Source organism: Symphalangus syndactylus, chromosome 4 (assembly GCF_028878055.3).
Source record: "Symphalangus syndactylus isolate Jambi chromosome 4, NHGRI_mSymSyn1-v2.1_pri, whole genome shotgun sequence".
Taxonomy (NCBI): Eukaryota; Metazoa; Chordata; class Mammalia; order Primates; family Hylobatidae; genus Symphalangus; species Symphalangus syndactylus.
In genome coordinates this window covers 95,734,127-95,758,220 of record NC_072426.2, presented here as the reverse complement: position 1 = coordinate 95,758,220, position 24,094 = coordinate 95,734,127, and the positions used below count along the sequence as shown (strand labels likewise).

Sequence of the window (24,094 nt, the reverse complement as noted above, 5' to 3'; positions counted from 1 at the left end):
TGCTGTGGAAGGAGAAACAGTGTGGAGGGACATTCTCTACCTCACAGAGTGCCCAGGGCTAAGGGGGACTGTAGGATCAGCCACCTGATGTGTGTGTGTGCGCGTGACACACACACACACACAAGAGGAGGGCACCAGCCACAAACTCGTGCAAGCTACCAAGTACCGTGCAGAGGTGCTGATGAGACCCAGGGAAAGTTGGATGATTTCCAGAAAAGGGGAGCTTGAGGCCAAGTTTAGACGTGGACATGTGGGCCAGAGCGTGATATAAGGAGATTCTTTACTATCAAAGGAATTACCTGGGCAACATAAGCTCTTATTCAGCAGATGAGGGTGGGGTTTCAGAATGCATTTCTCACAAGCCCCCAGGGCACATGCTCTACACACTGGCCCAGAGCTGGAGTCCGCAGGTGGGATGCACATGGAAGCTGCAGCCAAAACCCTGGGAGAGGTGGAAGGAAGCCATTGGGAGGAAGCCAGCCTGGTGACTCTCTGGGATTGGCCCACGGGCACTGTCTGTGTCCTTTCCAAGGGCTCAGCCCCTGCTAATTCTGTTTACCCTGTGACTCAGTGCCATTGGGTCAAGAAGACCACTTCAAAAGAAATTCCAGTAAAAATCACCCGAACAATAATGGAATGCCCCAGCCCTCCCAGGCCCCCTCCCATAGCTCATGGGGCCCAAAAGGGATGGAAGCACGCCCCCAACACACCCCTTCCATTCACCTGGAGCTTGTAAAGGCCCTGGTGACTCACGCTTCCTCTTCGTGAAGCCCGCAGTGGCTGAAGGAACTTGTTCCAGCCTTGAACCAGCACAGAGTTCTCCCTGTCCTCCAGAAGAGCCCCGGCAGAAAGGCAGAGAGCTGACAGCTCACGGTCACGGGGAGGCCAGCACCCCCTACCTCAATCCCCAGGGAAAGGAGAGGGAGAAAGCAAGCTGCTACTCTCTGGAGCACTGGGGTCCCTGAAGACAGAGCAGGAAGTGCTGCCTGGGCCCCAGGAGAACAGTCACTTTCAGGGCACCTGCCACATCCTGCCACCCTCCTCCAGCTCACACTGAGGAACCACAGCCTACAGCAGAATGACCGAAGGTGTCCAATCGCTCCCAGACTCGCACGTGTCAGCCAGGTTTCCAACACGTGCCCCCCGCCTAGCATGGCACTGGGCCAGGTTCGGGAGAAAGAATGGCAAGCCAGGGGCTCAAGAGCCTGGAGGTTACTCATCTGCTGTGAGTAGCCTTCAGAAGAAGGCCCTTCTCTCTGAGCCAAACAGTAATGATTGCAACACAGCTGGGGCCAACCTGCCTGGAGTCAACTCCCAGCCCAGCCCCTTATTAGCTGTGTGCTGTTAAGGAAGTCACTCTGCCTCTCTGTACTTCCACACTTATCAGTAAAATGGGATGATAGAAGTGCTTATCTCTTAGAGCTGTTCGAGGATAAACTGATTTAATGCAGGTTGAGTATCCCTAATCCAAAAATCTGAAACCCAAAAATCTCCAAAATCTGAAACTTTCTGAGCACCAACATGACACCACAGCAGAAAATTCCACACCTGACCTCATGTGATGGGCCAGTCAAAACACAGGCACAGGATACAGTTTATTCTGCTTCCTCAAAGGAAAAACAAAATTATCTTCAGGCTATGTGTATATAAGGTATATATGAAACGCGAATACATTTCACATCTAGACTTGGGTCCCATCCCCAAGATATCTCATTATGTATATGCAAATATTCCAGAATCTGGAGAAATCCAAACCCCAAAAACACTTCTGGTTCCAAGGATTTCAGATAAGGGATATTCTGCCTGTCTGTGAAAAGTGATTGAAACACTACCTCGCATAGCCGGTACTCTAAGTGTTAGCTGCTGTTATTATGGTCAGTCCAGACCTGCAGAGGGCCCTTCCAACTCTGCTGTTCAATTCCTCAATTACCTACATGGAAAGCTGTAATCGAATGACAAGTCACACAATCCACAAGCAAACTGCTGCACTGTATAAGGCACTCTCAAGAAAAATAATAGCAGCTAATAGGTACTAAGCACTACTAAGCGCTGGGACTATGCTAAGCACTTTGCATGTATTGCCTCCATTAATTTCCATAACAACCCAGAGGTTGTCATTATTAGTCCCAATTCACAGAGGAAAAAACTAAGAGTTAGAAAAATTAATTTGCTGAAGGTTGTGCTAGGGCTACTAAGAGTGCAAACAGGATAGAAACCCAGGCAGTCTACCCTAGCACCTGTGCTCTCAAATCCTACACACAATACTGCTGCCTGGCTCCACAGGGAAGAGCAGTCAGAGAGGACTTCATGGATGCAGGGGCCTGGAGCTGGCCCTGGAAGGTGGTGGCCTTGGATAAGCACATGAGAAGCCCGATCAGCTTGCAGGAGACAATAGGCAGAACCCATTTCTCTGGAAGGGTAAGAAATCTCAGAGCAGGGCTGGCTTGGGCCAGGGCCTCCCAGCCTCTATTCCCTGGGAATGGGCTCATCTCCTCCCTGCCCACCTCCCCACACCGAGACAACACTCAACAGGCATTCTGAGCTGAGCCACTTCCACCCAAGTGGGAAGAAAGAAGGAGCTGTGGCTTCATGGCCCCCATCCCATACTCATGCCTGTGCTGGCTGCAGAGGGGAGTCGCAGGGTGTGGGCAAGCCTGCACTCAAGAGCCACTCAACTCTGTGAACTGCAGAGATGAGGAAGGAGGTGACAGCGTGAAAGTTGCGGAGTGCTATCACCTTTGGCAGAGCCCATCTTCTCTGTTTTAAAGACCTCCTGGGATGCTGAGGGGACAGAGGGCTCAGATCCTACTATGGGGCTACTAGGAAGCCTGCTTGCAGAACCATGCTCAGTTCTCAGGAGGGAAGAAAGGTGGCAGGGAAAAAAAAGAAAAAAAGAAAAAAACTACACAGCGCAGCCCTAGCCCCTCCCTAGGGGCTCAGCCTCCTACCCTTTAAAAGCATGGCCCAAGGCTGCAGACACTGAAACCCAAACTTGGAAGCGGACAAGGCCCAGTATTTCAGGGAGGTATAGGGTGACCATGGCCCTAGAATGGAGCAACTGGCATGTCATCAAGGAAGTCCTGCTCATGCGCCTTATATGCCACCCGAGGGTGGGAAAATCCTGCTCTTGGTTTGTAAGTTAAGACGTAATATTTGTTTTCCTCATCTGAGATAATGCTATAGTATTCTCCACCAAGTTTTGGAATAAGCAGCATCACTGTGCTAAAAAAAAATCATAATGATGTGGATTCCCCCTATTTCTGGTCGTTATAAGAACTGCTCACCTATCTTTAAAAGGTAAAGGTGGCCAGGTGAGGTGGCTTATGCCTGTAATCCCAGTACTTTGGGAGGTTGAAGCAGGAGGATCACTTAGGTCAGGAGTTCAAGACCAGCCTGGGCAATATAGCAAGACCCCATCTTTTTTTTTTTTTTTTTTTTGAAAGAGAGTCTCACTCTGTTGCCCAGGCTGGAGTGCAGTGGCACAACCTTAGCTCACTGTAACGTCTACCTCCCAGGTTCAAGTTATTCTCGAGCCTCAGCCTCCTGAGTAGCTGGGACTACAGGCACGCACCACTATGCCTGGCTATTTTGTATTTTTTAGTAAAGATGGGGTTTCACCACATTGGCCAGGCTGGTCTCGAACTCCTGACTTTAGGTGATCCACCCCAAAATGCTGGAATTACAGATATAAGCCACCACACCCAGCCGATCCCATCTTTTTTTTCTAAGAGGAAGGAAGGAAGGAGGAAGGAAGGAAGGAAGGAAGGAAGGAAGGAAGGAAGGAAGGAAGGAAGGAGAAAAAAAAAAAAAAGTAAAGGGGAGGGGGCATTGCCCAGATGATTGGAGATTTCATCTCAGGTATGCAGTGAGATCTGTGTGGGGTGGCAGGAAGGAAGATGATGGCTGCCGAGCTCTCTGTCCATTCTTTTTTTTTTTTTAACTTTATATTTTAAAATAACTAGAGACAGGGTCTCTCTTTGTTGCCCAGGCTGGTCTCAAACTTCTAGGCTCAAGCAATCCACTCGCCTCAGCCTCCCAAAGTACTGGGATTACAGGTGTGCACCACCACACCTGGCTTTTGTGTCCATTCCTTAACACATTCCCTAACCCCTTCCCACTGGACTTTTGAGGCCATTTATAAAATAATGAACTAAATTGCCTGAACCTGCGAAAACTCTCACATCAATTTTGCCATCTGTGACTCCCCTCCCTTCCCCACCCAAAATGCCCCAAGGCAAAAATATGAAAAGAGAGGGAAAACAAGACATGTGCACCCAGAATTAATCATTCAGTACCACGCAAGACCCTTCACTCGCTAACTACTGGACTGGTTTTGGTCTTTTTCTTTATGTTTTTTTTTTTTTTTCCTCTTTTAAGTGGCAAGTGACAGGGATTTAAAAAAAAAAAAAAAACTGGCACATAAAGGAAAGATGGAAGTTTGTTGAATTTCGAAGGATGAAAAGAGTCCACAGTTGGATAGCCTGCTTGTCTTCATCAGCGAAGCAAAGGCTCCTGGAGGCTTTGGGATGAGCACAAAGCCTGTGTCTGATGAAAGCCACCCTCTTTGTTCTGCCTCCCTTCAGAGCTGCCGGGCTGCAGGTTGGGGATGGGAGCAGGGAGGGAGGGAAGGCAGTGGGAGGACCTAAGACCATCAAACCGGACACCAGGTGGGACCACCTCTCGGTTCCTGCTTTCCATCACCAAAACCAAGCCCTGCTCCCTGCTGTCACTCCCGGCCAGACTAAGACAGTTCTGCACCTAAAAGGCACAGAAGGAGGCCCAAAGAGGGTCTGATGAAGGAGGAGGACGGGTCATCGTGCTATGCCCTGGAAGGTGGGGGTGGAGGGGGGACAACGAACATAGCCAAGCCTGACAGCACCCGCAAGGCAAGGAGCATAGCTGAAGGAGTGGAGCAGGGCCGGCCGCAGTGCCTCTGCCCCGCTATCCTGACAGCACATGTCACACCAAACCCAGACAGGAAATCTGAGCAGCACGGGCACCCAAGGGGCAGCCAAGCCTCCATTATGCTCCAGCCGGACATCCCCCAGGGACCATGTCTGCCCCGGAATAAACTTCTGATAAGCCCCAGAAGTCACAACAGGCAGGAAGCAGCTCTCTGAAAGGCACCGGGCACCCCCGGCTCCCTCCTGCTCTGGCCCGGTGCTCAATTTCCACTAGTCAGTAAATGGAGAAGAGGCTGCCTCCCTCCCACACAGGATGGAGCACATACCTTGCAGAGTTCACTGCCCTCCCCACTCCCAGGGCAACTGTAGCAAGGCAGGCTCTGCGTCAGACCGGCTGGCTCAGGCCTGCCACTCACCAGCTGTGTGACCTCAAATAAGTTGCTTCTACTTTCTGTGCATTTCCTCATTTATAAAATAGGAAGAATAGTAGGTGATGAGAACAGAATGAGCAAAGAGAGGGAAAGCCCTTAGAACAGAGCCAGGCGCACAGCAAGCGATCCACAAACACCAGCTCTCGTTACTGTTACCGTCTCGCAGGCTCCTAAGGAAGGCAGGGCATGGGGTGGCCTCTGCAGTGTACACAGACAGCAGATGCTATGGATGGGACCTGGAGGACAGTCACGCAGCCTTCCCTTGACTTCTGGAATGTTTTGCTGGTTAGAAGCTCTGCACTGAATACTCTGTGTACCTCCCATCACCATCTCCCTCAGGAGCTAATGCTTCCCCCTCACCCCAGCCATGAGTGTCGCCTCTCAATACCTGAATACAGCCCTATCTATGCCTGTGGATAAGGAGGATTCCTCTCCCCTCCCACCATTCCATGTGGCCATGGCAATTCCAAGCCATCCCCAGCATCCCTTATGATTTCTGGTTCTCTGGTTCACAAAGAACAAACCAGAGTGCTCACGGTGTGCCTGGAATCACACCAGGCTTGCACCTCCACTCATCCAGTCCTGGCTTCCACCACCTACACACAGACATCAGTCAGGGCCCTGTAAAAGATGCTACTCATTGATGGGCATGTCTGTACCCGGAAACACAAGGCCCACTCATTCACTAAACGCTGGGTTAATGCTGGGTGAAGTACTGGGATGCAGCAGGAAGCAAGATGGACAAATCCCTGCCCTCATGGAGCTCACATGAACAGGGTGACAGGGGTGGGGGAGAAATTAACAAACATAAACTGTATTGGGTAGTAAATGCTATGAAGAAAAATGTAGCAGAGTTAAATGGTAGGTGGTGGGGGTAGAGAGGAGATGTGGCTATTGTACAGTGGTGGCAGGGGTCTCTCTGGGCAGGTCATCTTTCCTCAGAGACCTAGAGGAAGCGTGGAGTGCCAGAGGAAGGAATAGCAAGTGCAAAGGGCCCTGGGGCCACCCCATGCAGGGAGATCTGTCTGCTGTGGGTGGAGGGACTTGCACCAGAGACAGTACTGGTCACAGGGGCAGATGAGGTCACAGGGGCAACAGGACAGCTCCAGGCAGAACCTTATGGGCCACACAGAGGATGCAGGGCTTTACTCAGAGTGAGATGGGAAACCTCTGGAAGATTCTGAGTAGAGGAAAGCCATGATCTGACTTACATCTACTTAGGCTCATTAGATGATTTTCTGAGTGTTGTCCATAAGCGGGGAAGCACAGAAACAAGTCAGACAGCAAACTCGCAAGTCCAGGGAAGCAATGCTGGGGGTCTGGACCAGGGTGACAAGAATGGCATCGGTGAGAAGTAGCTGGATTTGAGGGATATTTTGGAGCTCTTCTTTCTTTCCTATTCCACATTTGGCTTGGAGCAGAGCTGAAAGGATCTGCTCACAGGCCCAATGTGGAATAGGAAAGAAAGAAAAGTCAAGGACGACTCCAGGGTTCTTGGCCTGGAAACTGGAAGGATGATGTTGGTCCTTGCTGAAAGGGGGAAGCCTGCAGGAGAAACAGATGGGGGAGGGAGTTGAGGAACCACGAGTTCCCGCGGGGCCTGGTCATGCGTGAGGTGCCTACAGACAAACAAGGGAGATGTCAGGCAGGCAGATGGATGTACAGGCCTCAAGTTCAGTGACAAAGTCATGGCTAGAGATGTAATCTGAGAATTGTCAGCATATGCTTTGTATTTGAAGTGATGAGCCTTGATAAAATCACCCAAGGGAGGAGTACAGACAGGAAGGGCAGTGGAGAGGTCCAAGGAATGAATCTGAGCATGCAGGGGCTAAGGGATGAGAAGAGAAATCAACCAAGAAGACAGAGGAGAAGTGGGTAGTGAGATGGGAGAGTTGACCACACAAGTAAAGAAACTGAACACAGCCAGGTGCGGTAGCTCACACCTGTAATCCTAGCACTTTGGGAGGCCAAGACGGGCAGATCACCTGAGGTCAGGGTTTCAGGACCAGCCTGGTCAACATGGTGAAACCCCGCCTCTACTAAAAATACAAAAATTAGCCGGCCATGGTGGTGCATGCCTGTAATCCCAGCTACTCAGGAGGCTGGAGCAGGAGAATTGCTTGAACCCAGGAGGCAGAGGTTGCAGTGAGCCGAGATTGCACCACTGCACTCCAACCTGGGCAACAGAGCAAGACTCCGTCTCAAAAAATAAATAAAAATAAACAAGCAAACAAACAAACAAACTGAACACAACTGCATGTGGCCAGGTCTTAGAGAGGTGTTCAGATATGCCCATGTTTCTTAATGGTGAAGGTAAGACAGACACACCATCCTCCCGACTCCTGATGAAGCTGAAATCTGCACTCCACCTACCCCTGAACTTCCCCAGTTATCAAGGAGGCTGATGGAAATGAGGCAGAGCATTAGGGAGACCCTTCAATGTATACTAGGCATCCTACATGGCACAACTCATGTTTTTGTTGTTACACTCTACTCATATCAGGTAACATTTATTGAGTACTTGTTGCAGGAAAGGCACTATTTGTATGGATTATTTCATTTAATTCTCCTAACAATCCTACAAGATGGGTCACTATCAACTCACCTTCTAGATGAAGAAATGTAGGCTCAGAGAAGCCAAGTAACTTGCCCAAGGCCACAAAGCTAGTAAGCAGAGGGTCTCAACTCAAGCAGGACTCTCATCCACTAACCCTAGACCTCCTTCTTTTTTTTTTTTTTTTTTTTTGAGACAAAGTCTCGCTCTGTCACCCAGGCTGAAGTGCAGTGTTGTGATCTCAGCTCACTGCAACCTTCATCTCCCGGGTTCAAGTGATTCTCCTGCCTCAGCTTCCTGTGTAGCTGGGGTTACAGGCATGTGCCTCTACGCCTGGCTCATTTTTGTATTTTTAGTAGAGATGGGATTTCACCATGTTGGCCAGGCTAGTCTTGAACTTCTGACCAGACCTCCTCCTTTCTGACAAGATCAGAAAAAGTGATACTCACTAGTTCCTTGTCCCACTGGATAGAAAAAGATGCAAGCAGGCATCCCTCGCCCAATGTCAACACTCAGGGAACAGGAGGTACCTAGTAATCACTACTGGCAGGTCAGTAGCTCTTCTCCAAGCAGGCGTGCTATCTCGTGGCCAGCATTCAGCACTGTGGCCAAGGCCATCTTTCCAACAGAAGGAAAAAAGGGAAGCATGAGAAAGAAGGGTTCCAGTCACCTCTGTCACAGCTCAGCTGCCAGCCTTGTCCTCTAGTCCTGGCTTCAACCTCTCTGGCCTTGTCACTCCTCTGGCCATGGACTTCTCTGGTCCCCCTCAGAAGAGACCAGTACTGTCTCTGAAACAAGCTAGATAAGTATCTCCATCCTGGGTCTTTAGAAGGCAGCAGGAAATGGAGTGGGCCAATGGAGTTTCAGGAAGCTGTTTATGATTCTGATGCTTAGACCAAATGCAAAAGAACTGTAAAGGTGTCCCTCCCCCACTGTCCCTTAGTGCCACACCATCCCATAATGGCATGTTCCATTAATCTCAGTTCAAGGTAAGCTGAGTCATCAGCCAGAGAAAATGATGGCTCTGGGAACTGCCCAAGTCACATGGCATAAGCTGGGCATTAGGCAAGGACATGGCATCCCAGGCTTCACAGGTCGGGGACATTCTGTCCACAAAGGCCAAAGAGGGCAACTACAAAGGAAAGGTCTTATCTAAGACATCAGCAAACGGGTGCTGTTTCTGCCCCCTCTTTCTTCAGTGTCATCTACACTGCCCTCCTCATCTACTCTGTGGGCTGCATTGAGAATCACTGACCACCAAGGCAACTCAGCCTGGGTCTGTAGTAGCAGCAACTAGGGCTCTGAGGTCATGGAGAACCCCTTGCCCACCACAATATTCCTGCTGAGTTTGAATTCGTCAGGACCCCTGCCATAGGGCGGGAGGCACAAAGTGACCCCATACTGTGGAAAGGGCACAGGATCAGGAGCTGGATGGACATGGGCTCCCTCTGCTTTGGCCACCTCCTAATCAGTGACCAGGAGCAAATACTTTTTCTGAGCCTCGGTGTCATTTGCACACTGAGACTAAAAGTCTTTATACAGTCAGTATTTCACAGGCTGTCGTGCAGAGCAAATGAAATACTGGATGCTGAAAGCGCTTCGTAACTGCTAATAAATGATCCATTTTTCACCTTCTCAGGAGGCTCAGGTCTATCTCTGTCCCTGACTTCACTGCAAATCTTTCCCAGTCTTCCTTCATGCTTCTCTCTGCTCTCCACTGTCAGACTTCTCTTCCAGAAACTCCTTCTTCCTTCTACTCTTATTCAAAACACAAACAACAAAAACAACAAACATGCATACAAAAGGAAAAGGAATTAAAAAGCAAGAAGGCCAGGTGCAGTGGCTCACGCCTGTAATCCCAGCACTCTGGGAGGCTGAGGCAGGTGGATCACTTGAGGCCAGGAGTTGGAGACCAGCCTAGCCAACATGGTGAAATCTCGTCTCTACTAAAAATAAATAAAGAAATAAAATCAACCTAGTGTGGTGGTACATGCCTGTAATGCCAGCTACCCAGGAGTGTGAGGCACGAGAACCTAGGAAGCAGAGGTTGCAGTGAGCCGAGATCACTCCACTGCACTCCAGCCTGGGTGCACTCCAGCGAAACAATGTCTCAAAAAAAAAAAAAAAAAAAAACACCCAAGAGCTTCACCTCCATTTCTCTCCATTAGAGGTGTCCAAAATCTCTGGGCCCTCAGGGTGGACCACACCTCACCTAGTTTCACACAATTCTACGCTGACTTTCATTACTATGGGTGAAAGCTCCAGCTTCTGGGCCTTGTAGTTCAAGAATGCCCGGGGTTTTTGAACACAGGAATAAGCAAGCAGGTATAAGCTTCAGGAACCTGTCTCCAGCAACTGTGAACTGGAAGGATGGAAGCAGGGAGAGCCTGGAAGCAGACAGAACAGTTAGGATGTTCCCACAAGAGCTGCCCTTAACTACTGGTCATGGGGTACGGGTAGGGAGAGGGCCCAAGACCACGGGTAGGGAAGAATGGAGGATGGTGCTGAGGTTTGTGGTTGGGGCATCCCAGAAGGTGACACAGTTAACAGAGGCAGAGGATTGAAGAAGGAGGAATGAGATCGTTGAAATCCATCAGGTAGAATGCACTAAAGAAAATCCCTGTGAACACAGCCTGCTGACACTCAGAAACTGGAATGTGGCACCACGGAGAAAGCTTCAGGCTAACACAGTCCACTCTAGAGTCACACCATTGAGCCTGCAGAATGTGAGTGACAAGCCCAGAGTCACTAATTGGTAATGTAAAGCCCTTGGGTTAGAAAAAAACATAAGACTCAATTTGAACAATGTCATTGGGAAAGAAAAAGAAAAAACAGAGGAGAGGGCTGGATCTATGGACCCCCTAAACAGTGACTATGAAGTAACATTGGTAACATTGTTTTTTTGTTGTTGTTGTTTGTTTTTTTGTTGTTTGTTTTGTTTTTTGTTTTTTGTTTTTCCCCCAAGACAGAGTCTCCCTCTGTTGCCCAGGCTGGAGTGCAGTGGTGTGATCTCAGTTCACTGCAACCTCCACCTTCTGGGTTCAAGCAATTCTCCTGACTCAGCCTCCCAAGTAACTGGGATTACAGGTGCCTGCCACTAGGAGCGGCTAATTTTTGTATTTTTAGGAGAGACAATGTTTTGCCATGTAGGCCAGGCTGGTCTCAAACTCCTGACCTCAGGGGATCCACCCACCTCAGCTTCCCAAAGTTCTGGGATTACAGGCGTGAGCCACCACGCCCGGCCTGAAGTAACATTGTTCTAAGCGTATACAGTTCAGAATCTGGGGAAATACTTCCTGTGAAGACAGGAGAAAAAAATGAGAGTTTCTGGAAGAGACATAGAAAGATCACTTGGAGCAGGGGTAGAAGGAGAAAGAGAATGACACATCCTAGAAGGCAGTGCGGTGGAGGGAGCCTGGAGGGGCTGGTCTGCCACACCAAATGCCAGGGAGGACTCAGAAGCAAAGAAACATCTGATCTGGTATTTGGAGGCCAAAGATACCATGCATGGAGTCAATTAAGCAGGCAACTGATTGGCCCTGTTTCTCCATCTGAGAATTGAAGGGCTTGGATAAGACCAGAAAAGGCACAAGGTGCATCTTGAAAGAGCAGCCATGCATCACGCCGCCTGCCTGAGTACTGTGCCTAAAGCTATACCTCAGCTCACTGGGAAAGGCCTCCACAATGGATCAGCAACGTCTGCCTTGGGCAAAAGGCAAGAGTACCTCATCCCTGGAGCACATGGTTTCTACAGGCCGGTCCACCTCCAGAGACATGGTTCATGGTGGTCGGTGCTTAGCAGGCTTCCTGTAATTAATTACTCATTGGAATTAAACTCTGCAATCTAATCTGTGTCTCTGACATCCTTTAAATGACTGTGATTCAAAGAGCGCTCGGGGAAAAATAAAAGGGCAATTATCTTTTTTCCATCGACTTCTTTTGAGGCCCCGAGAAACAGAAAGTCTGAGAGTTTGGCTATCAGAGGCGCTCTGGGAGGCCCTGCCCAAAGCAGATGATCCTCCAATCCCACGATGGGCCCTCAGACGTTCCAAACATGCTTCCTGCCTGATAAAGTAACACCGTCCAGGAGGGTTCACCCTCATTTTCACAGTACTCGGTGTGCATTTTGGAAACGGTGGCCTTCAGAAGGCCATTCCTGAAACTGCTGGGACTCTTTCCAATGTTTCACAGAAATGTTTACCTGCAGACATCCACTGAGGTATCCAACGCTCACCTTTGTCACACCCAGAGCAGAAGTGAAGAGCTTTTAAATGAGACTTTGGGTACTAATACACTCAGGCTGTCACCCCCTATTCCCCCGCAAATAAAGATAAAACAGCACAACCATTCTTCGCCCTAAAACCCTACAGCAAGCTTTTATCATGACCCATTCCACACCTGTCATCTCAGTACATTCAAGTGCTCACATGGGCCCTCAGCTAGAGCATGAACCCATTCTTAGATACCTACGCTCAGAAAACAGGCCCATGCTACTCTTTGTTTAAATGCAGAAAGAGGAGCTCCCTCTAAAACACTCCAAGCAAAATCTGGACACACAATGCCTTCAAATTGCCCCAAGTCACCACAGAAAATGGAAGAGGAGATCACAAAAGCATTTCAAATGCATAAAAGGATGTAGATTATCTTTCACACATGGGCAACCCTCAGAAAAGTTGATTTTGAGTAACAAGGGAAAATATTTCATTCACTATCTTGTGCAAAGAGAAAAAAATGAAAATCCACATCCATGACCCTGGAGTACAGCAAATGGAATCAAAGTGTGCCAGCCCCCAAAGATTCCAGCCTCCTGCAGCTCCTGACCCTCCGGCCATTTGCAGGGAGCTCTGCAGGCAGTCTCATCTCAATGGACTAGGACCCTCCAGCCTGCACCACTATGCCTGCTCTGTTCTCCCTGCCCCCTGAGCAAGGCAAATGCTTAGTGAAAGTGTGAAGAGTAAGAGTTGAATCTGCATTTTCTAGTCAGACTTCAGCCCTCTCATAGTTTAAGGGGCATCCTCTCTACTGTCCAGCCCTGACATCCTACAGGTGTTCAGAGGGGGCGTGACTGAGCCAGGTCACACAGCAAGCTGGTGCCAGTGCCAGGAGTGAAACAAGCTGAAAACTCTGATGAGCAGGATGAGAGGAGGAAGGGGATGAAGGAAGTGCCTTCCAGCAAAGGCAAAAGCACTGGAATCCCTAGGTAAAGAAAGGACCCCCCAGATAAGCACCTGGACACCCTGTGCAGGCTGTGAGAGCCAACAGGGAGGGGCAGTTGGTCAACGGAGCTTCTGGTCAATGGCTCCCAGCCTGGCTATTCATCAGAACCATCCAAGCTGCTCTTTAAAAATGCTGGAAAAAAATAAAAATAAAAACCAAAAATGTCTCAGGACCCCTTCCTATGCCCAGGAATCAGCACCTCCAGCATTCCAGGCTTTTAAGATGCTGCTCAGAGTGTCTGGTGAGTGGCTCAGTTGGGGTATACCACCAGGGTCTGCACACACATCCCGGGCTTCCTGCCCTCTGAGCTTCCTGAACACTGCCACTGACCCTTAGCCAGAAATGCTTGCCCCCTTAGGGTACCGTTGTCACTAGAGAACTGTGTAAGAGTAGTAATGTTGCTTTTTTTTTTGGAGACGGAGTCTCTGTCACCCAGGCTAGATCTCAGCTCACTGCAACCTCCACCTCCCAGGTTCGCCTCAATCTCCCGAGTAGCTGGGATTACAGGCACACACCACCAGGCATGGCTAATTTTTTGTATTTTTAGTAGAGATGGGGTGTCACTATATTGGTCAGTCTGGTCTTGAACTCCTGACCTCAAGTGATCTGCCTGCTTCAGCCTCCCAAAGTGCTGGGATTATAGGCGTGAGCCGCCGCGCCCTGCCAGTAATGTTGCTCTTATGGACTGAAGTGTATTCCCCTAAAATCCGTATGTTAAAGCCCTAACCCCTTCTGCAGTTCCTCAAAATATGACTGTATTGGAAGATAAGGTCTTTAAAGATGTAACAAAGTTAAAATGAGGCCATGAGGGTGGGCCCTAATCCAAAATGACTGGCATCCTTATAACAAGAGATCAGGACACAGACATGCACAAAAGGAGAACTGCATGAAGAACTGCACGGAGAACATGGCCATCTGCAAGCTAAGGAAAGAAGCTTCAGAAGAAACTTGCCCATCTGACGCCTTGACCTTGGACTTCCAGCCTCTAGAACTGTGAGATAATCCATGTCTGTTGTTTAAGCCTCCTGGTCTATGATACTCTGTATGGCAGCCTTAGCAAACTAATACAGTTGCAACCATTTACCCATGCTCTGTGCAGCCCCTTCCAATACAGACATCACCCACATACACTATCTCACTTAAAACTTCAGCCCCCGGGACAAACGTATTGCTGTTAGCCCCATTTTACAGACAAGAACACCAAGGCTCTCCAAGATCAAGGAACTAACCCAAGATCATTCAGCTAGAAAGTCAATGACCAGATGCACCCACCTCCCAGCCCTTTGCCTATAACTGCTCCTGAGCTGCCTGAGTCCTCAGTCCTCTCTGCCATCCGTCCTGGGCCCACTCAGCAGCTGCAGTCCTACCCCACCAGGATGAACACTGTCTGAGCCCACTGTGCCTTCTTTCCCAGCCTCAGACCCCCAGCAGACACTTCAGGGGAACACTGACTTGCTATCATCTGTAGTTTTTGAAACTTCTTCTTTCTTTTATTTTTTAAATAAGCACTGTTGCTTTGGTAGTCAGAAAAAAAATTAATATTAAAGAGAAAAAAGCTAACACGGTTAAGAGATTCTATTGAATCTGTAGCCTGTGTGGAAAGAAAGAAGTGATCAAAAGCAATATATTTGGAAAGACTACTAAGAATAAAAACGACAAAAAAAATATGAGCTGCCCTTGCCAATGTCCCATCAGCTGAGATGAGATAAGAGACTCATGGGGCAGAAGTAAGGCTGCTGAGGCCAGAGATCCCAGCCAGGCCATCTCCAGAAAATATCTATTTTTAAAGTCACGTTCCATTTCATCACATTTCAGAAAAACAAAGAAGAGACCTTGAGGGACAGACAAACAGGCTCCAGAGCCACACGCCTTTGTGTGTTCTCATGGCAGCAGCAGCCGTGCCTACAGCCAGCCGGCGATTTTCATCTGAAAAACTCAGATCTCTCATGGCAGAAAGAGTTCCACACCAAGCTGCCATCATCATGCAGCCCAACAAAGCGGCAATTTTCATATTTCCTAGGGCCTGCTGGGCTCCCAACTTCTTAGTTTAAATGGAAACTGTCAGACAGGATTTTGTGCAAACATGCAAGTTTTCCTCGGGGGCAAACATTCTGAGCCCACAACTTGTTCTTTCATTTTGAGAGCTTTTTGTCCATGGTGACTACATCAAAGATGAGAGAGGCGGGCGGGGAGGGCTGTGGGGAGCACCAGAGAACAGAGCAAATGCAAAGTGCAGGGAGAGCAGAATGAATTACTAGGAGGCAAAGTGCGGCAGGAACCTATGTGCCTCGCCTCCTCCTGGGCAGCAGCCTCAGAGGAAAGACCTTGGCTGGCTCTGCTCCCCACCTTTCCTGCAGCCCCTGCGTGGACAGCCCAGTCAGTGTCAGCACCTCTTCCCTCGGGTGACCTACAAGGTCCTGGAGAGGAAAATGGTAGCAAAGAATGTGCAAAAAACCATGATGACAGAGGACAGCAGAATTCCCATATGAATAGGATTAGGTAAGAAGGGGTTAAATGTGTTAATATTCATCAGGCGGAGCTTTGCGACCTAGTTTTAGGCAATGGTACTGACTCTTCTGGAATCATTTTAAAGGGCCACTCGCTTTTTCATTATAAGTCCATTCACTGGAGCCTCTTAAGATAGTCTCAAAAGACAGATAGGAATGCGCCCAAATCCACCTGTGCACCAACACCGTGTGCCAAGCAAATGGAATCCTCGGGCAAGGACACCCATAAGGACCATCCCAACCCCCGTTAATACGTACATGTTCTTCTCAAGCTTTATGCATTAAACCAAGTCAACTAGTATTTTCCAAGCTCTTTTAAGATGTGTGGTCTTGTGTGGTCTTTTATATGTGGGTTGTTTCTGTGTTTGAGGGGTAGTGACGAAGACACCCCCATCAAGATAACTGAAAAAGAACTGCCCAAACTGAAACATTCAAATCTCCAAACGTCTCCCTTCCCCCTAGGTGTTTGCATGCCAGTGGATAAGATGAACACCTGGCTGTGAAGCCCACAGGTAACCTCCCAGGCCTCACAAGCCCACAGGTAACCTCCCAGGCCTCACAAGCCCACAAGTAACCTCCCAGGCCTCACAAGCCCACAGGTAACCTTCCACGCCTCACAAGCCCACAAGTAACCTCCCAGGCCTCTGCCAAGCAGAACCAATGGAGTCTGTTGACACAAGTCACTAGAAAAAAAAAAAGTCTCTGCAACTCTGTGCTCCCCATTATCAGAGAAAATGAGGTCTGTTCTGGGCCTCCCAGCTCTGAGCTGGCTGCCCTGGGTGCAGCCTTCCCCAGAAACTCTGGGTTTCCAGCCCTCACGCGTGCTGACAGCGCACTCTGTCCACCAGCTCACGACAAAGGCCACTTGTTTCCCATGAGTGTCCACAACAGTGGCTAAACCAGTCAGCCCAGTCGGGGACTGTGGTCCTGCTGGATGGGCGGTGACAAGAGCTCACTGTGATCTCAACAGACAATTAGCAAGGCGGTGTTGAGTTACTGAGCTCCAGCAGGTCACCTGCTAGGCTGGGAGAATGGACAGAATGCAGGTTCTAGACCCAAGAAGGGGTCAGGCAGGGTCACAGGCTACTTCATCTGCCTCTGTATCTTTATGCTAAGCACTGCACCCTCTGACATTGGAGGGCAAGAAAAGAAAAGGTGTTACAAGGAGGAGGCTAGAACCTGTCCCAGGAGTAACCTGAGAATTGAACCAGTGGTTGACAACCATCCTAGGAAGTATTTGGAAATGTGTGGAGACATGGTGCGGTGGACACAATGACAGGGAGGGGTGATATGGGTGGGAGCCAGAGATGGTGAGCATCCCAAAAGTGCAGAAGATCCCAAAGCCAAGAGCATCCACTGAGATATACTGAAGTCAGTTCCATCTACCCCAGCTGCTCTGACCATACCTGAACCACTGTACTCAGCACAAAGCCACAACAAATGTGGAAGGCAGGGAAGAACCAAGAGTTGCAAGAAGAAAAAAAATACAACATGCCCAGAAGGTGGTGATGAGGAAAAGGGGAAACTTAGAGGCAAATTGGAGCAAAAAACCTATAGACAAAAGCTAGCAGGATTTACCAATGAGAACGGCAAGCAGCTTCTCAAAGAGGGATGCCCCTGCCAGCACTGATGCTGAGCTGCAGCAGGATGTCTTCAGCTGGAGGGAGCTCTTGAGCACATCAGCAGCCAAGGTCTACCTGTCCTACCTCCAAGCCTCTTGTGCTCATCACTTCCTCTCCACTGCCACGATGTGGCCACACCTCTCATAGCTCAACTATCTCATCCACCCCATGATTCACCTTGGGTCTCTAGGGTTCCAGCTTTGCCATTTACCACCACGGGCAAGGTACATAATACCTCTCTGGACCTCTGATTCCTCCTCTATAATGGCACACAGAGGATGAGGTCAATAATTACACTTTATGGCCGGGCATGGTGGTTCACGCCTGTAATCCCAACACTTTGGGAGGCCGAGGCATGCAGATCACCTGAGGTCGGAAGTTCAAGACCAGCCTGACCAACATGGAGAAACCCCATCTCTACTAAAAATACAAAATTAGCCGGGCATAGCGGCACATGCCTGTAAACAATTATGCTTTACACTTGGATGTCTCAAGGTAGCACTGGAGTAGTTATTCTGAGCTACTGGAATATCAGCGAGTGCCACCTCCAGAGGGAGCTTCCCAGAGCCCAGCCCTGTACCATCTCTGAGCTTCCAGGAGTCCCCAGCTCTCCAGCCTCAGAATAAAACCTGCCTGGAAGCTGGCACTGGAGGGTCTCCATGGGCCCAGCCTAACCTGTCCACACCCTCCCAAGGCTCCCCCTTCTACCACCCACGCCTCTGGCCAGACTATAGTGCCACTTGCTCATCACACCCAGCCCATTCCCAGGTGTTCCCATTCAGTTTTCTGATTCCACCATCACTACTGCCTCTACCAACATCCCAGCCGACCCCTCAGGCCTAGATCAAATGAGACCTCTCTGAGGAGTTTCCCAGATCCCCCTACCCAGGAATGACCTGCTCCCCTATCTCCCTATGCATGCCTCCCTATGGTTCTAGTTGATGTCTACTAGGCCTAGCTTCACCTATGAGGCTGGGGTCAGGGTGGTTTCATGGATGTGTGACCTTGCGCAGTCTCACAAGGCCCACAGTTGGCTTCACACTCTGCTGTTGCCATCATGAAATCCTCAGTGATTTATGTGCTGCAAGGAGCTCCCAATTTTCATTTTGCGCTGGGCCTGCAAACTGCAAACTGCAGATGTGGTCCTGCTGAGGACTTCTCAAGGATGAGGCTTTGGTTTATCTCTGCATCTCACAGGCTGCAACAGTGACTGGGACACAGCAAGGACTTAACAAAGGAAGGAAGGTGGTGAGTCTCCATGTCTCTTTGTTCTGTGAGCAGCTGTCACCTCACACAGCTCATTATTCATAGGCTGGTGAGCTCACCTCTGTTCCCCGACACACACACACACACACACACACACACACACACACACACACACACGAGAAGAAAGCAACAATTCAGCTCAGCTCATTCCCAAAAGCCACATTCCCTCCCAACCCGCTATACATCACTCCCACAGGACATCACAAAAAATGGTCCCTGGATCCTACTGAAAATGCAGCCCCTCAGCACTTCGTCTCAAACACTTTCTCCCAGAGCAGGTGGCTGAGGACTGGTGTGCTGAAAAGCTCACATTCTGCATGCGGGAACACTGACTCCAGAGCCATCCGGCTCTGCTGCTTGCTGGCTGTATAACTTTGAACGAGTCCCCTAGCACAAGGCCCAGAAAGGGGGAACCCTCAGGGATCTGGCTGTCCCCAGCCCTGCCCCTCTCAGACTCGACCCTGCCTCTTTCTGTAGGTTGGCTCAGAGACACAGGCCCCCAGGGATCACAGCACCCTGCCCTCATCATCTGCATTTATGGTCCCCACAAGTGCCAGACTCAGGAGGACGGACACACCCACAGGCCAAACAAGGCATTAGGAACCAGGGATGGCGCAGCTTCCTGGGATGCCCCAGCTAATGGAATCGCACCCAGTCCTGGCTCTGATCGCAGTAGCACATCTGACACGTGCCCTCAATCCCTCCCTACCTCGTGACCCATAAGCAGCCTGTTGGCACGGGCACACAGCCATTAGCCAAGCAACCTGTGAGAAAAACACTGCCTGGCCATGCAAAACAAATGTAGGTGGCCCATCAGAAAGTGAGGACTTGTTTGTGAAAAGGTACATGCATGGAATGCAACAGCCTCCTCTCTCTGCATCTGACTTGGGAGCACTTTCATCATAAAATTTTGGTTGATACTAGATGTATTCTTACTTGTAAGAGAGCACAGTTATCAGGAAGAGTTACAGAATGTCAACAACAGAAGGGACCCCAAAAATAAAGTACTCCAGTGCCTCATTTGACAGATGGGGAAACTGAGGCCTCTGTGTTCCCAGAGCCCCAGCCTGCTCCCCTTGGACACTGCACCTGTGCACTGTATTGCCACTGACTGTTTATAAGCCACCTTGCACACCAGACAGTGAGTTACTGGAGGCCAGGGTGGTACCTTCATCTCTGCTGCCCTAGCTTCCCTCACAGGGCCAGGGAGCCAGGAGGCACCCAACAAAGGATTGCTGAATTTCAAAACAATACATGTACATGATAAATATATACAGTATTTGTCCATTTTAAAGGGTAATCGAGTTTTTAAAATGAAAATAAAGGATTGCTGAATAAATGAACAACCAGAGAGGCAGCCACGCAGCCAAGGACAAACAAAGCTGAATCTGGAACACTGGCTTCCTGCTCTCCTCTCAGACTAAACGCAGTGGGTACTGGGTCACTGGGAGAATGGCAAGGCCAGTATGCTGTGTGTGCAGGGACAGGGCACCCCCAGGCTGGGAGCCAAGCCTGGTCCCAGCCCTGCCTCTGGCATTGGCATTGGCGTGCTAGCCATTTGACCACCACAGCAGCCCCTCTCTGAAGCTCAGTTTCTTCCATTCTTGATTGCAGGATAAATAAACCTCACCTTGCCTACCAGTGTCTCAGCAAGGAATGAGAGACAGAAGGAGGTGAAAGTGCACTGAAGACCTAATACACAATGCATACTTAAGCAGGACTGTCAGGGGACAAAGGTATTCACTGGGGACCCCCCCCCAGTAATGCCACCACATTTTCCTTATCCACCAGCCCATTTATTCCTCCATAACCCTGTTAGGCCATGAGAACAGACATCTCAGCCCCACTTTACTGAAGAGAAAACAAGGTCGAGAGAGGCCATCGATAGTGTCTGTCCTCCAGTGGCCCTGCCAGACCAAGGGGTTGGAGGCACGGCAACGGGCTCCAGGAGTCCCTGCCCGCCCCAGACAGCAGCACCCGCCAATCTTGTGTCTCAGTGGGCAGCAGTGCTGGGCTGTGACTTGCCAAGTCCACAGTCAGTCCTTGAATGCCATAGGGAAGCATCTGCTGTGGACGGTCCCATGCTTGGGGGCAGAATGACATAAGTCCAAAGTAGTTCAAATGGACCAGCAAAAAGTAACCAAAACATAGCCAACAGCCTGTGGACTAAAGTCATTGCAGACACCATTACCTGGTTTTCTAATTCTCCCTGGAGGAAACTGGATCAACGGGGGATGGGGGAAGGGACAGCAGTTTTTGACCCTGTACTCCCTGGGCCTGAACCCTTCCCAGAGCTGAGTCCTCTTCTCCACTCCCTACTGTCTCCCTACCCCGCACATGGCCCGCGTGGGGCCTTCCCACAGGTGGGCTGATTTTTCTGTCCCTCAGGCAACCAGAGCTAATGGACAAAACCTCTGTTCCCAAACTCCAAGTCACCAATGGAAGGCCTCACATAGGAAGCTATGGGTGGAAGATGGTGCGTGTCTACTGCCTGGTGGTTTTGGATCTCTATCGCCTACTCAGAATCTGAACCCTAGCCTGTGTGTGTGAGAGGCTGCATGTGCACATACAAAAACAGCAAGGTATCTATAAGGGGGGTCAGGATTGCAGAGGGGCTACCTGTGTGAGCTCTGGAGCCCAACTGCCTTCCTGGGAATCCCAGCTCACCCACTGACTAGCTGTGTGACTCAGGGCAAGTTCCTTAACCACTCTGTGCCTCTGTCTGCGCCTCACTCTCCTTGCCCCTAAAACAGGGGTAAGCAAAGTACCCACCTCCCAGGATTTTTGTGAGGCTAAAATGAGATAACACCTAGCACACTTGCCAGACAAGAAAAGTTCTATTTTTCCCCGGCACAACGTTAATAGGGTTGCCTCTGGGATTTTGTGCGCTTTTCTTTTTCTTCATTAATTAAATTTTCTACATGAATGTGCATGCTTTATTGTCAGCAAAGAATAAAGCTTTTTTTTTTTTTTTTTTTTTTTTGATGGGGTAGGAAGAACAGCTCAGAATCCCAAGTAACCCTTTCTTTTAAACAGAGGACGGAAGCAGCCCTCTCTCTGCTGGTCTAGTTTAGGATTACCTGGATGGGCAAGGAGTTCTACTGCCCAAAGCAGCCCAACCTTTTCTGCTCCCTGATTCCCAGTGTACCCCTTCTCCACCTCTGCCCATCCAGAAAAATTCAAATCTCACCTCCTCCAAGAAACCCTCGCTGCTAGCTCAGCACCTCTCTTCCTCCTGGGGAACAAGGCCTTTCCTCACTCTGCCCTCCCCTAGCTGGCACTATCCACTCCAGAGGTCTTGTACAGTCTCTGTTCCAAGGGCAAGGGGTTGGCCAAGACCTCAGCACAGCGGTCTTGAGGGGCAGGGCCACCTTCCTTCCTATGTCCTTTCAAAGCACTCGCTCTGCTTTTTTTCTTGGAACTTCGATACAACCTTATGAGAGGTGGACCTGGGTTCAGGGAAGAAAAGTGATGAGCAGGTCACACCGCTGGACTTAACCCCAGTCTGACCAAGTCCATCAGGGCTCACTCTGTAGCCCCAGGCTGCTTCCCATGGGAGGCTCACAGCACTCACTCAGCTGACAGACCCTCACCCGCAGGGCAGCACTGCCCTGGCCCGTCGTCTATCTCTTCCTCCACCCTGTCCCCGCCAACGCCGTTTCACTACTCACGCCCCTTCTCCTTCCTCCCCAGGATTTCCCTTCTCCCCTGGCTGTGCTTTGGTCTGCAGTGGCCCTGGCTGATGTTCTGAAGGTGTTCAGAGCTAAGGAGGCCAGTGACCCCACATCAAAAGGGGAAAGGAGAGAAAAAGTTTCTGAGCTTCGTAAAAGATGCTACTGGTTTTTCTCTGTTTTATGTCAAATAACCTGTAACACTCCTGGCAATGGTACATTTGAGCCCTGGGTATGGAAAAGAATTTGGCAGAACAGTTTAAAATGTCCAGACTTGAAGGTGTCAGATTTCGTAAGTGAAGAAATTCAGAAGCAAACCTCAATTCAGGGACACTGGAAAAGTCCCTCAGCTGTTCAGACTACAGATTCTGTAAAAAGAGGATAGCAGATGTCCCCAGATCTCCCAGTCCCCTCCCAAGTTTCAAGAACTCTAAGGCTATCCTGTGGATATCAGTAGCCAGTGTAGGCCGAGCGTGGTGGCTCACGCCTGTAATCCCAACACTTTGGGAGGCCAAGGCAGGCGGATCACTTGAGGTCAGGAGTTGAAGACCAACCTGGCCAACACGGTGAAACCCCATCTCTACTAAAAATACAAAAATTAGCCAGGCGTGGTGATGCACGCCTGTAATCCCAGCTACTCAGGAGGCTGAGGCACAAGAATCGCTTGAACCCGAGAGGCAAAGTTTGTAGTGAGCCAAGATCCCGCCACAGCACTCCAGGAGACTGTATCTCAAAAAAAAAAAAAATAGTAGTGAGTGTAAATGTCTATATCATAACAATGATCTAACAAAGATCTGTCAACCATGGATGATCCAGATTTTATTTGGCTAGCATAACATTAGCATAACAACCAGTTGCAACATGTTTCTTTAGAGACTAGATTTTTTAAAAATCTATAAAAGGCAGGTATAGGACAATTAGAGAGATTTAAGAAGAACTATAGACTAGAGAATATAATTGCATCATTGCTGAGGTTCTTGGGTCTAATAATGGTGGTGTGTCATGTAGGAACATGTCCTGGTTTGTGCATACTTCAAGGTTTAGGGGTAAACTGTCCTTATGTCCACAACTTTTTTCCAAATGAATCAGGAAAACAAGTTTCATGTGGATATATCTGCAGAGTGAGAAAGTAAAAAAGCAAATATGGGCCGGGCGCCGTAGCTCACGCCTGTAATCCCAGCACTTTGGGAGGCCAATGGGGGGTGGATCACTGAGGTCAGGAGTTTGAGACCAGCCCAGCTAATATGGTGAAACCCCGTTTCTACTAAAAATACAAAAAAAATTAGCCGGGCATGGTGACGAGAAGCTGAGGCAGGAGAATCGCTTAAAACCAGGAGGCAGAGGTTGCAGTGAGCCGAGATCACGCCATTGCACTCCAGCCTGGGCCACAAGAGTGAAATTCCATCTCAAAAAAAAAAAAGCAAATATGGTAAGCTGTTAACCACTGGTGAGTCTAGGTGAAGACTAAACAAGTGCTTATCGTACTTTCCCTTCCATTCTTTGATGGATCTGAGCATTTTCAAAACAAAATGTCAGAGAAAAAGAGTATCATTAAAACGTTTAAAACAGACAATTTGAAGAAAAATAATCCCACTGCCCAAATAATTCTATAAAATATTTGTTGCCTACTGCAGGAAAAAAAAAAAAATATGCATCAACAAATTAAAAAGCCAGGAATGGTGGCTCACACCTGTAATTCCAACACTTTGGGAGGCTGAGGTGGGCAGATCACCTGAGGTCAGGAGTTCAAGACCAGTCTGTCCAACATGGTGAAACCCCATCTCTACTAAAAATACAAAAATTAGCTGGATGTGGTGGTGCATGGCTGTAATCCCAGCTACTCAGGAGGCTGAGGCAGGAGAATAGCTTGAACCTGGGAGGCGAAGGTTGCAGTGAGTGGAGACTGCACCACTGCACTCCAG

General features: G+C 49.3%; 1 protein-coding gene across 5 annotated transcripts in view; it reads right to left on the bottom strand.

Annotated features, from left to right (window-relative positions):
• Positions 1 to 24,094, bottom strand: part of DLG5 (discs large MAGUK scaffold protein 5) — a 137,457-nt gene that overhangs the window by 84,815 nt on the left and 28,548 nt on the right. The window contains exon 1 of one of the 5 annotated variants that reach the window (XM_055275590.2): positions 724 to 837. The exons of 3 other annotated variants lie outside the window; for them this stretch is intronic. Coding sequence is in view for 1 of the 2 variants with exons in the window: in XM_063637460.1 (XP_063493530.1) it covers positions 300 to 423 (124 nt within the window). In the remaining variant the exon portion in view is untranslated. Of the gene's footprint in view, positions 1 to 299; positions 439 to 723; positions 838 to 24,094 lie in introns of those variants that run through there. One more of the 5 variants, XM_063637460.1, reaches the window with a different exon arrangement.